We start from the raw sequence: 12490 nt of genomic DNA, 5'->3' as shown, positions 1-12490 counted from the left end.
TACTTTCCGATCCAGCCGTTGCATTGTAGAGAAGATAGTCTTGAAGAGTGACTGGTTTTGTCTTCTCCCGATGACCTCTACCAAGTGTTTCAGATGCACCTGTCTCAATAGGAGCAGGCGTTGTGATTGGAGATGAGGAGGATGTCGGAGTAGAAGTTGAGGCCACTGGTGACAAAGAGGTGTCTTGAGCAGGAAGCGACTCAGAAATGGGAGGAGAAACTGCAGGGACTGTCTCAGAGACTGGAGAACTAACCGGAACAGAGTGCTCTGTTTCTTTGTCAACTGGTGTAGTGTGAGTATCAGTACTCCCCCTTTCGCCTAACTGTGTAACAATCCAATCATCATCATCACTCACAATGTTATCTGCAGGACGAACTGCAGGAGGAGACTTCAAGTCAGCAAAAGGAAAGATGTCTTCGCGAAACACGACGTCTCGTGAGATGATGAACTTTTTGCTATCCATGTCATAAACCTTCCATCCCTTTTTGCCAAAAGGGTAACCAATGAATACACACAAGCGACTGCGCGGACCAAACTTATCCTTACTGCGAGAAGCTTTGTGTACATAACACGCCGAACCAAAGACCTTCAAGACTTTGTAGTCTGGTTTAGCGCCATGAAGAACTTCATACGGTGTGCGACCATTAAGCACCGAAGACGGAGTTCTGTTGATCAAGTAAGCCGCTGTGAGAACTGCTTCTCCCCAAAATTTGACTGGAAGTGATGCTTGAAACAACAAAGCTCGTGCCACATTAAGAATGTGTCTGTGTTTTCTCTCCACACGACCATTTTGTTGAGGAGTGTTAACACAAGAAGTTTGATGAACGATACCCTTTTCTTTAAAGAATGACGAGAGTACCATGAATTCTGTTCCATTGTCGCTGCGTATCATTCTTACAGGCTTGTTGAACTGTTTCTCTGTATATGCCAAGAAATTCTTTAGCACTTGTTGGACTTGTGACTTTTCCAACAGAAGAAACGTCCAAACGGCCCTAGAGAAGTCGTCGACAATTGTTAGAAAGTAAACAGCTCCACAGGATGAATGAACTCGGTAAGGACCCCAAAGATCAACATGAATGAGAGAAAAACAATCTTTCGTTTTATTCATACTTTCATAAAAAACTTCACGAGTTTGCTTAGCTCGAAAACAAGTGTCACACGGACTGGAGCTAGCAGGTTTAGAAACAAAAGACAAATCTGAAAACACTGAAAACGACGGATGACCCAGACGCTGATGCCACAAGACATGATCAGAACCTCCGACTGCCCGATGACTCTTCGCTGAGACCAAATCCGTAAAGTAATACACACCATCACGTTCCTCACCGGCTCCAATCAGGGTCCTCGAAAAACGGTCCTGCAAAACACAGATTGTATCAGTAAAGGTAGCAAAACAATTGGTTTGTTTTAACAGTTTTGCAACTGATATCAAAGTGCAGTTCATGTCTGGAACAAACAACACTCGCTGCAACTTTATCTTATCAGACAAAGTGAAAGTTCCCATCTTGACTGCAAAAGTTCTGTTCCCATCAGCAAAGAAAATGGAACACGGTGGGATCATCTCAATATCAGTCAACATATCTGCGTTTCCCGTCATATGGTGCGAAGCACCTGTATCGAGAATGACATCACCCAAAGTTCTCTTACCAGCCAGCTTGTCAGGACCAATGGAAGCCTTCTCCTGTATCATCTGTGTGAGCACTTTCCACTGATCTGGTGACAGTTCTGGAACGGAAGAGTTGAAACTTGTAGCTTGAGCAACATTAGCCTGACCACGTCCTCGATTACTCGCGCCACGTCCCCTTCCTCTGTTACCGGTTCCCTGTCCACGACCACCACTTCGTTCATTGTACCAATCAGGAAACCCCACGATTTGCCAACAGTCACGCTTCTCATGACCTGTGCGACCACAGTGAGAGCAGATGGTGCGTGAACGCAAGATCGAGTTGTCTCCTTTGCTTGAGGAAGAATCACTAGAAGGAGCATCTCGTCGTGTAGACGCGGAGTCCTGACGAGCCACAAAGCCCACTGCCTCCTGCTGCTGATCACGACCTCTTGCAGACGCCAACCTCTGTTCTTCTCTCACCATTTTACTGTAAATTTCTCCAAGCGAAGGTAACGGATCTAGACCAATCACGCTTGTTGATATGCTTCCAAAACGTGATTCATCCAAACCCATTACGAACTGGTGAATTTTCTCATGCTCTCTCTCCTTAGAGATAGCTGCAGCCGCTCCACACGTACAGACATGGATCGGTTGATACACTTGCAGCTCTTCCCACAACGTCGAGAGTTTACCAAAATAGTCCAAAACGGACTGCCCTTCTTGTCGACACGCAGCAAGCTGAGCTTTGATCTGATGAACACGTACTGTGTTCCCCACGGAAAACCTCTGTTTCAGTTTTTCCCACAACTGATACGCTTCTGTGATATACGTCACTGTGGTTCTCACCTTCGGTTCAATGGAGGCTCGAATCCAACCCACTATCATTGAGTTCACAGTCAGCCAGTTGTCCAGATCTGGACTCGTCTCTTCCGGCTTCTTCAGAGTTCCCTTAATGAAACCCAATTTACGCTTGGCCTGCAGAGCATTAACCATCTCTGACGACCATTCATTGTAATTCACTCCGTTTAACTCAACAGAGCAAATCTTGGCTCCTGGATTGTCGGAACCATACAACGTGTAAGGCGAGCTTGATGTCGCTTCATCCTTCTTCGTTGCAACTGTGAGATCAGCCATGACTCTCTATGAAAAGAACAGAAGATCAGAGTTTGAGGATCTTCTGCTCTGATACCATGTAGATTTGTATACCGTAATTGTGTTATCTCATTAGAAAGCCAATGGCTAAGTATTTATACAACCTGAGAATCGATGTGATCTCAATATTAACAAGAAGATTCACCCTTATCTTAACGACATATACAGACTTATCAACATATGAGTAGTTATCTTAACATATATCCCCAATACTATCAAATGTCGTAGTACTGGATCTCAGAAACAACAGATTATCAGGGAGTATTCCGGAGTTCATCAACACGCAAACCACCAGCATCCTTCTACTCCGGGGGAATAATTTAACAGGCCGTATTCCTCGCCAGCTGTGTGGCCTCAGCAACATCCACCTACTTGATCTAGCTGACAACAGTTTAAATGGGTCCATACCTTCATGTCTTAGCAACACATCACTTGGTTTAGGGAAAGAGGATGCACCGTACGGCTATAGTTTCGGAGTTGCTGTCGTTGCTCCTGGTGACTCCAGTTCCACAGATTCTTTTAGCTATTTGAGTTTGAAAATGTCGGTGTATATTTCGGATCCGTTTAGAATGGCCTACCTGTCAGACACTCCGTATGATATTGAATTTGCAACAAAACATAGGTATGATGCATACAGAGGAGGAATTCTCAACTACTTGTATGGACTCGATCTCTCGGAAAATGAGCTCACCGGTGAGATCCCTTCAGGGCTTGGAGATCTTCTGAAACTAAGAGCTCTCAATCTTTCTCACAACTACTTATCAGGAGTGGTACCAGCGACCTTTTCAGGTATAAAGAATTTGGAAAGCCTTGATCTTTCTTTCAACAGATTACGTGGCATGATCCCACCACAGCTAACAGAGCTAAGCAGTCTAGCGGTCTTCAACGTCTCATTCAACAACTTGTCAGGAGCCATTCCACAGGGAAAACAGTTTAACACGTTTGAAACACAAAGCTACTTAGGAAATCTTTTCCTCTGTGGACAACCAACCAACACAAGCTGTAACGGTGGAACCTCTCAAGCATTGGATAATGGAGTGAAGGACGATGATGGTCAAATCGACATGGTAATTTTCTACTGGAGTTCTGCTGCAACCTACGTGACAGTACTTATTGGACTATTCGCATCACTGTCTTTTGATTCCCCTTGGAGCAGATTTTGGTTCTCCAGTAAATGTTAAATTTCTGACACAATCCGATTAAATGTAAAACTAACATGTTTATCTAGACGACTTACCCGGGATTTTTTTTTGGTATTTTCGAAATTGTTTTTGAAAAAAAAAAGCAAGCTGCTATTTACAAAAGAAGGATTCAAAGAAGTCTTCTTTTGTAAATTTTAAATTAAAAAAAAAAAAATTTTGAAGATTTCCTAGTAGTCTGCCAAAAGACTTCTATGGAAATCATCTATATCAACGGTTAATAAACTTTCATTTTTTTCTAAAATTATAAAGATTTTTTAACATTTTCTTGTTAATTGATAATGTCTATTAGTCAATATTGAGGCTCCTAAATAAAATTCATAACTTAATTGGTGACAATTATGAGGTTAAAAACGTTCAAGCTTATTAATTTTCTAGCTAATGAGAGATAAAGAAGTCTTCTACGTTAGTTTTTGTAAAACCGTAAATAACTGAAATAAATTATTGGACCAGACCTTTATTAACTGGTCATGATCCAGTTTTAGTAGAATTGATATAAAAATTCGACAATTTTGGGACTATGAAATCCATGTATAATAGCTTTCTAAAATTTAGAGACCAAAACAAATGTTTCTTCTAGCTGTGATCAGAACCGGCCATGTCCATCTTCAGGAGATGGGGGAGCTCCTACAGCTATCATTTGTCTTCCAGCACCAACACCTTTTAACACATTAACCATTTCTTTAGACAATCAACTCACCAAAAAGACTGATTAAAAAGGACGCAGAAATGAAAGGATTTATGTAAAATAAAAACTTACTAAACTATAACTGTGATAAATATTTTCGGAATATCGAGACACTGACCTAGGTGCCGGAATCTAGCCTCTGTCACACCAACCTGAAAAGATGCACATAGAAGTATATGAACCAAACTTAAAAGAAGAAACGTTTGTATCGTTTTCTTCATTGTCATTGTTTTGTAGTTCTTCTATCACGTCTCGACCATTAGTGGGTATATATAGATCGCAGCAAACAAAATCAACCGTATAGTGGACAAATAAAGTTGAAGTGTCAAACTTCAACGGCTTCGTCTCATACAAGAACGCGGTTTAATCAAATCAATGAGTTTCTTTTTTTTATTGATTCAGGGAAAAAACCTCATTCTTAGAACGCATTGTCAATTAAAAGTCTTCGCCTTGAACTTTGTTAGAAAGGTAGGTCTTCGGCATGTTCCTTGCTATTTTCCCCATCAACTATGTATCACTTCTTCCGAATATTCAAATAAAGACTTGACTAAAATAATGTTCCATGAATATGGCCGGATATTTACGGATGCAAGAATTTTGGATTTTGAATATTTCAGGTTAAACTGTTCATAGTTTGTCATGGTTGTATTCGTTACGAGTTTGATTGTTCGTGGAAATTGTTAGGAATTTTGCACATGATATTACAATCAAATTTCTTACTTATATATGGTCCAAATTTAGCAGAATTTGAACTAATATTATTATATTCATATAAAACATTGTGTTAATAGATACCGCACCTTTGGCAGTTCTTTAGTGAACTGGACTTGTCAACGGTATATTTGACGTGATTGGTTCAACTGTGACTGTAAAAATTTAGCTGTAAAAGTTTAGCTGTAGGTAAGTTAGTTGTAACTGTAAAGCTGTTACTGTAAATTTTTTTACAGAAATTTTTGCTGTAGTTAAATTTGTTATAGCTGTATGTTATATGTTGTAGATATTTTAAAATAAAACTAGATTTTGACCCGCGGTTTAAAACCGCGGGATATTTTATGATGAATTTTTTATCAACAACATTATTAATTAAAATAATTTAGATTAATGATTATTATAAATTATCAAAGTTTACTGTTATTTAAAATGTGATATAAATAATATTTTATGTTATTTAAAATATTTCAGCAGTTTTGAAAACACCCAAAATTAAGTAATTTATAAATGTTTTTATTATGATTATCTAATTTATTTGATATCATAAATAGTTTTTTCTCATTTTAAAGTTTCTACAGCCTATAAAACAAGGATGTAGATTTTTTGCCTAAAATACATAAGAAAAAAATTTGCTTTAGATTTCTTGTTGTAGCTTTGAAAATAAATCTAAAGCATGATTTGTAAAAGTTAACTAGATTTTGACCCGCGCTTTTGAAGCGCGGGATATTTTACGATGAAAAATTCACTAATAATTTAACAAATATTTTGGTTATTTTTAAAGAGTGTGTATTTAAAATATTTTTGCATTTAAATCAGTATTTTTTAAATTCAACCCGATTGTGATTATACCGGTTAATCCGGAGATCTGACAATTCAATTTATGTTTTTAAAATATTCATATTAAAAAATCACTAAAACCCGAGACTTAACCGATTGAATTGATGGATGACCGATATGTAATCTAATTGGATTTAAATTGTAATAGTTTCATAATTTGTAATCTTATAATCGAAATTTTTAAAGTTCACTATTTTGCAATTTATGAAATTATGATGTTTCTACAAAATTTTAAAGAGAAAATGATAGATATAAAATAACTAAGATTAATTATTGTATTATTTGGAAACATTGATAGTAGTATATAAAAATATATTGTTTGGAAACATTGATAGTAGTATAAAGAAATAAGTATATTGTTTGGAAACATAGATAGTAGTATAAAGAAATAACATTAGTGACTTAATGTATGTTTAACTATAAAGTATAAAGGTGTATTTAATTTAAAAAACTTACAAAATAAATGTTAAGTCCAACATAATGTTTCTGTTTTAATAAGATAGATATTAATTTGTTGTATGCTTTGACTAACAAAAATAAACTACAACATGATTGATAAAGTTTAATGATTTAAAAATAAATAAAGTTAAAGTAGAAAGATAAAGCTGAACCAATCACTCCCATTATATATTATAAGTACCAAATAAAAATCGTTACGAATTATTCATTTATAGAAATTTTCAATGTATTTACGGAAATAATCGATATGATACTGTTTCATATTTATTAGTTAATCGTTACGAATATTGCACATGATATTACAATCAAATTTCTTACTTATATTATATATGGTCCAAATTTTAGCAGAATTTGAACTAATATTATTATATTCATATAAAACATTGTGTTAATAGATACCGCACTTTTGGCAGTTCTTTAGTGAACTGGACTTGTCAACGGTATATTATATATATTATAAGTACCAAATAAAAATTGAAACATTAGCATATCGATTATTTCCGTAAATACATTGAAAATTCTATAAATGGATATTTGATTAACTAATAAATATTATACATTAATATATTTTTGGTTTCAAGTTGAATCAGTGTAAAAATACAACATATTTTAATAAAATAATAAGATAGTAAAATTCTAAAAACTTTTAGATAAAAACATAATCTCATTAATATCATAAATTAATAAATTTATAGATAAATTAGTATAATGTTTATATAAACATAAATGATTGTTTGTTTCGCTTTTCAAATGAACTAGAGATTTTTCCGGGCTACGCCCGTGTTATTAGACATTTTTTCTGTCTTTAATATATATAATATGGTCATGTTATATTAATATAAATCTTGTTTGAAAATAATTTGTTATATACTTTAAATATTCAAAATATATATGGGATGGTTAGCAATAACGTGAGAATGCGAAATGAATAAACACCTAATTAAACTTTAATTATAAACCATATGATCCTATATTTTACATATTTCGTTTCTCATGAAAATAAATTGTTAATCATAATGGTAAAAAAACATTTTGTCTTTATAATCAATAAATGTTTTACAAAAAAAATCAAGTTCTTATTTATTTAGAGAACCTATATGGTTTCTCGAGATCTATATGAGTTAACGATGTTTACAATAATGGTTTGATACTTTGATAAATGATGTTTATAGGACAAAACTTAGGCCATGACATTTAGCAACTACATCTTTGATTGACAAACTTCCATACTTTAAACAAAAATGAAAAAAATAAGAGTTTCTTTAACATTTTCTTAACATTTTCACAATTATTTTATGGATTTTTAAGCAAAATATCTCATATATATTCTTGTTAGGTGGATGCAGAGTTACTTGAGTGGTTCACATAGTCAGTCTGAATCTGTTTCAATAGATGACAAAAAAAAAATTCTTGTTAGCTATAACAATATACATACAACACTAATAACCTTAGTCTTTATTGTAGAGATGCGTAAATCAAAACCTTCATAAACAATTTTTATATAAGATCTACACTTTTTTTTTGAAACACAACTTCCATTAAAACTTCAAACATTCGAACTACAAATAAAGAGGGAATTTAACCAAACTCCAACAAAGACTAACACAAAAACATACAACATAAAAGTAGAGAAACCTCTAAGATAGAATGACAGCGAACTCGAAGCAATGCTCGAGTGCGTCGAAACAAGTATCACGACAGCGCCGGAGACTTGAGATTTAGTCACTTTGAATCGTGACGTTAAGATCCAATCCGCACCTCGGAATATCATCGAGACAATATCCGTTGCATCTTCAGGCCCCAAACGGACCGCTACACAAGATGACAAAATGGTTATGGATAAAGATACACAACTCCATTTAGTGTTTGGAGGGGAAACATTTCTCAAAGATGAGAGGAGTGGTAATATGGTTCGCTTCTCCAAGAAAAAGGATGCTAGAGATGATGAAAATGAAAAAGAGCCTGATGAATCCACCAGTAAATGAACATCAATTAAATTCTTCGTACAAGAGAAATGAAGCATTGAGTGCAAATCAGTTTCGGTAAAAATAAAGGTGAATCCACCGAATACTTTTAGCGGGTTACTCAAGAAGACTAAACCACCCCACTTTGAAATGGGCTGTGAAACAAGTAGCAGGAGATGGGGGCATGTGAGCCATGTTGGGTTTGCCAAGTCCAAATAGGATTTGATGAAGCCCATCTCGTGTTTGGACTGGGTCGGTCTCCGTCGGACAGAGAAGGACTCAGAGTCTGAGGAGACGAGACAGCCGAGAGTGGACGAGGCGGCGGATGAGTCCGGTAGAGGTTCACCCTTCAAATACGGTGTGATATGGATAACGAGCAGCGGAAGGGTACATATAACACGGGGAGAATCCTCACCGAGATATATCCGACCACCAGAATCGTAGGTGAGCTTGACGGCGGCAGATATGGAGTAGGAGCGGTGTGAATACAAGCTTTCAAATCGACAAAGAACCAGATCTATAACCCGTGTTAGGTGTGGAATCCCACGAACATCGGTGTTAAAAAAGCATAAATCTAAAGCATCGGGGATGGAGGGAACGGGAAGTGGCTGCGGTGGGATGAGATGGGATTTCCGGTGCAGATCTATGGTTAGCGAGCTGTTTCTATCAGATCTCAAGCAAGGTGGAGGAGAGACGCAGCGGTAGGGAACAAAGTGAACAGCGGTGCCGTTTGAAGAAGCCCTCCAGGAATCCCCAGAGAAGCGGACAACGGGAGTTACAGCGGCCAAAGAAGCAATAAACACAGTAGAAACGGAAAGATAGACAACCGGCGGAGGGTCGGGAGGGACTGGAGGGGGAGGAGGTTCCACCGGAAAAGCTACATCGAGGTCCGGATCTGGTGGCTCTGAGGGCGGTGGGGAAGCAGAAACTGAGACAGCAAATAGAGACTCCATGGAAACAAAGAGATCGAAGAGGACTTCACGCGGTGTGGGTGGTGACGGCGGAGGACGAGCCCACAACTTTCAGGAGGAGAAGGAGCTGCACGAGGGAGAGATCTTCATGGCGGAGGAAGCTTCAGATGCGGCCGTCATGGCGGAGGAAGCTTCAGATGCGGCTGTCTTGGACTCCGTGTCTATATAAGATCTACACTAAAATGTGATTTTACAGAAATAAAATAATTTTAAAATTCAAAATTTATCATTTAATTTTTAAAATAAATAAATATTTGCAAACCAATCCATGGTAATATAGTGATTGAAGACTAATTTTCAATGGTCTAGAAAGAGAAATAGAATCTCTATTATTACATGCTCATGTTGGCCGTGACAAATTTTTTTTTAACAAATGTCAGAGTTTCGCGTCGTAATTAGCTGGTTAAATCATAACGTTCACATGATTATTTTTGTTGTTGTTACAAACAATTATAACAGATTCGCAAAGTTAATGGGAACAAAACACATAACTAACCATCAATAATTTGTTTACAAAAAAATAGGGTGGAGCTACAAATGAAGATGCTGCAACGTCAGAGGTGTGTTCTTGTTGTTCTCTTGATCGCAATGCGTGTAAGCTCTTGTATTTGTATGATCATGGACGGTTAGGAGTTTGAGTTTGGCAGGTTCCCGCAGCCAATGCTTCAACCTAATCACACCCATGTTGCATTTGGAGAGGCGGGGCGGTAAATCCATTACCCTTGTAAGCGTTTGAACAGCTCTCCTTAGCACTCCGTTTCCAAGAACTTTGCTGATAATGGGGTCATAGTGGGGTTAGGTTGGAAGTTAATAGAAAAGCTCTTTGTAGCTTTCCTCATCAATTTCGCTAATTCATTACCTTCAAAGACGATTGAATATATGTTTAGAAACCAAGCATGGATCACCGGGCATGCAGTACCAGAAAACATAAGGTATAAGTCGAAAGTTAGCTATCATATAAATTCTAGAAATGGAAAGTTAAAAGAGAATCAGATATAATATGCGATTCATGCTTAAAAGAGATTCGAGGCCAGACAAAGGATCCTGTAATAAAAATCGAAGAGTCATATGGACCAAGCTGCTACTTCACAAAAATCAACATCAAAGGTTACCTTGGCGATTCTCTGCTCATTATGCGATCTGCGTTTGTTGCTCTCATTTCTCCACTCACTCTGAGAAATATATTTAGCTAAAGTAGGAGCAATTTCTTTCTTCATATGGCCAATCTACTTAGAAGTTAATTTTCATATAAAGATGCGGAAAAATTGGAGTAGGCTATCAATTAATAAAATATCAGAAATTGTATTTATGAGTGAAGAAGAGTTGGAACAATCTACAAACTACACAAGCTAAGGAGTGAAATATTGGAAATGAAAAACAACTAACCTTAACCAACCCTTTCAATATCTCCTCAATAGTTTTTTCTTGCTCTGGTGAGAGTTCTCCTGTATACATTTGCCACATGATTTCTTCAACACCATACTTCATGTTTAGACAACTGAAGATAAAACTAAGTCAGAATTCATAAAGATTGATTTGACAATTAAGTTTTAACACTAACAGATACAACAACAATCATTACCTCTCTTTCCTCAGTAGCATCTTCCTCCATGCCCCATGAAATACCATCAACCGTGGATGCTTGAATGTCTTGCTCACCGAAGTGGCTTCTCGTTCCGACATCTCCTGTCTCCACTTAGCTTCTCTTATTAATTGCAAGTCTTGATCCTAAAATCCAATATAAGAGGCACATTAACAACTAATGCTAGATACTAGAGTCAATGAAAGGAAAAAGTAATGAATTATAATTTCCAGTTGTGTGCTTCGTTTATATAAACAAAAAGGTTTTCAAAAGTTAGCCGATTAACAAAATCAATTCCAACACTAAGCCTCTACAATATCAGTGTGATTTATACCTGTATGAAATGCCAGAGCATAGCTATTTTGTTGTGATAAGATGCTGTATTTCAGATCGTGTGATGGATAAGAGAAACAAATTAATTACTAATCAAATAGATGAATGGAGCTATTGAGAAAACAAATATTAGAACAACAACAGAAAAAACATTCTAGTGGTTTTTGATATTTCATTACATAGATCTCACCAGCAAAACTTGGAGGTGGAAATATCCTTCTTAGTATCCACGGAATAGGTGGAACCGGTGATCCTTAAATCAGCCGTGCAAGTGGTGGTTGATTTTGCGGGAGCTTTCATCTAGGATTTGGAAATGCTTTGGTGGTGGATTTCTCTGGTAACTTTGGGCTCGTAATCGGCTTCTTGATATCCATGGAAGCAGTGATGCATTAGTTTATTATCAAGTGATTAGGTCTAGGATCGGTGGGACTATATATACGTGGAGACTGGGGGAGATGAATAGTTTTGATGCCATTAAGTTTTGCAGTGGTAAAACACGTTCATAAATGTAACTGATGGAGGAATACGTTATGTATGGCGAATCGGGTTTAGGATTGCGTTAATATTTTGGACGGCAAGGGAGACGAACAGAGACATCGCACATTAGTGACGTGGCTGAAAAATCTTCTTCTGATTGGCTGATTTAGTTTGCTGATGTGGACACCTTCATAGCTCTAGTTTTAAAACTTTTAGTATTGTTAGATCCTAATGACTATATTTCATTCTTTTATAATAGCAGCTTTCATTACAAACATAGTTTAAAAGTAGACAGGCTAGTAGCTTCATGATTCATGTGCTTGTACCGAGGACCTGATCTGGATCTGATTACGTTTTTAATAATGAAGCTAATTTTGTTTACCCAACGTGAAACATTTATGAGTACGCCGATTTGGCCACGATGTTCGATGGTGCCATGGGTAACGTGTTCATGATGGCAGCGATATTAGCATACAGGTTACAGTCTTGCAGATTCATTTCTAATTACAGC

The 12490-nt window shown here is 36.9% G+C and overlaps 3 protein-coding genes and 1 long non-coding RNA gene across 11 annotated transcripts; 1 reads left to right on the top strand and 3 right to left on the bottom strand.

Annotated features, from left to right (window-relative positions):
- Positions 1 to 2285: 2285 nt before the first annotated feature.
- LOC108817080 (receptor-like protein 15) lies at positions 2286 to 4170 on the top strand. The gene has a single exon (XM_018589682.2). It carries the CDS (start codon positions 3298 to 3300, stop codon positions 3937 to 3939), a length of 642 nt encoding a protein of 213 aa, XP_018445184.1. The 5' UTR covers positions 2286 to 3297; the 3' UTR covers positions 3940 to 4170.
- A 215-nt stretch (positions 4171 to 4385) lies between these two features.
- LOC130497611 (uncharacterized) lies at positions 4386 to 4991 on the bottom strand. Its single transcript, XR_008936613.1, has 2 exons — positions 4764 to 4991; positions 4386 to 4617 (listed from the first exon to the last, which is right to left on the bottom strand). It is a non-coding gene; the product is annotated as an uncharacterized LOC130497611 (long non-coding RNA).
- A 3183-nt stretch (positions 4992 to 8174) lies between these two features.
- On the bottom strand, positions 8175 to 9744 carry LOC108815833 (uncharacterized). The gene is made up of 2 exons (XM_018588346.2): positions 8756 to 9744; positions 8175 to 8464 (listed from the first exon to the last, which is right to left on the bottom strand). Exons 1-2 carry the CDS (start codon positions 9567 to 9569, stop codon positions 8199 to 8201), a joined length of 1080 nt encoding a protein of 359 aa, XP_018443848.2. The 5' UTR covers positions 9570 to 9744; the 3' UTR covers positions 8175 to 8198.
- A 251-nt stretch (positions 9745 to 9995) lies between these two features.
- Positions 9996 to 12041, bottom strand: LOC108816227 (uncharacterized). Of its 8 annotated transcripts, none has more exons than XR_001943808.2 (6): positions 11693 to 12041; positions 11504 to 11547; positions 11170 to 11315; positions 10974 to 11085; positions 10447 to 10813; positions 9996 to 10359 (listed from the first exon to the last, which is right to left on the bottom strand). XR_001943808.2 is itself a non-coding variant. In XM_018588797.2 (6 exons), the coding sequence occupies exons 2-6, from the start codon at positions 11522 to 11524 to the stop codon at positions 10435 to 10437; spliced, it is 405 nt and encodes a 134-aa protein (XP_018444299.1). In that variant the 5' UTR covers positions 11525 to 11547; positions 11693 to 12041; the 3' UTR covers positions 9996 to 10434. The 8 variants fall into 8 exon arrangements, 5 of the variants coding, with proteins under 5 accessions (XP_018444299.1, XP_056846665.1, XP_056846667.1 ...); XR_008936690.1 differs by having other exon boundaries at positions 10447 to 10759; XM_018588797.2 differs by having other exon boundaries at positions 9996 to 10446; positions 10700 to 10813.
- Positions 12042 to 12490: the final 449 nt, after the last annotated feature.

The sequence above is a fragment of the Raphanus sativus genome, chromosome 7 (genome assembly GCF_000801105.2).
Source record: "Raphanus sativus cultivar WK10039 chromosome 7, ASM80110v3, whole genome shotgun sequence".
Lineage (NCBI taxonomy): Eukaryota > Viridiplantae > Streptophyta > Magnoliopsida > Brassicales > Brassicaceae > Raphanus > Raphanus sativus.
This window is presented reverse-complemented; position numbering and strand designations above follow the sequence as displayed.

Bases quoted from the DNA above. Each gene is read 5' to 3' on its own strand.
- LOC108817080 (XM_018589682.2), top strand. From the start codon at position 3,298: ATGTCGGTGTATATTTCGGATCCGTTTAGAATGGCCTACCTGTCAGAC.
- LOC108815833 (XM_018588346.2), bottom strand. From the start codon at position 9,569: ATGGAGTCTCTATTTGCTGTCTCAGTTTCTGCTTCCCCACCGCCCTCA. The intron at 8,465-8,755 runs GTGGTTTAGTCT...CATCTTGTGTAG, and splicing joins ACAGCCCATTTCAAAGTGGG to CGGTCCGTTTGGGGCCTGAA.
- LOC108816227 (XM_018588796.2), bottom strand. From the start codon at position 11,524: ATGCTCTGGCATTTCATACAG. The intron at 11,086-11,169 runs GTAATGATTGTT...TTTTATCTTCAG, and splicing joins ATGCTACTGAGGAAAGAGAG to TTGTCTAAACATGAAGTATG. The intron at 10,814-10,973 runs GTTAGTTGTTTT...ACTTCTAAGTAG, and splicing joins TATTGAAAGGGTTGGTTAAG to ATTGGCCATATGAAGAAAGA.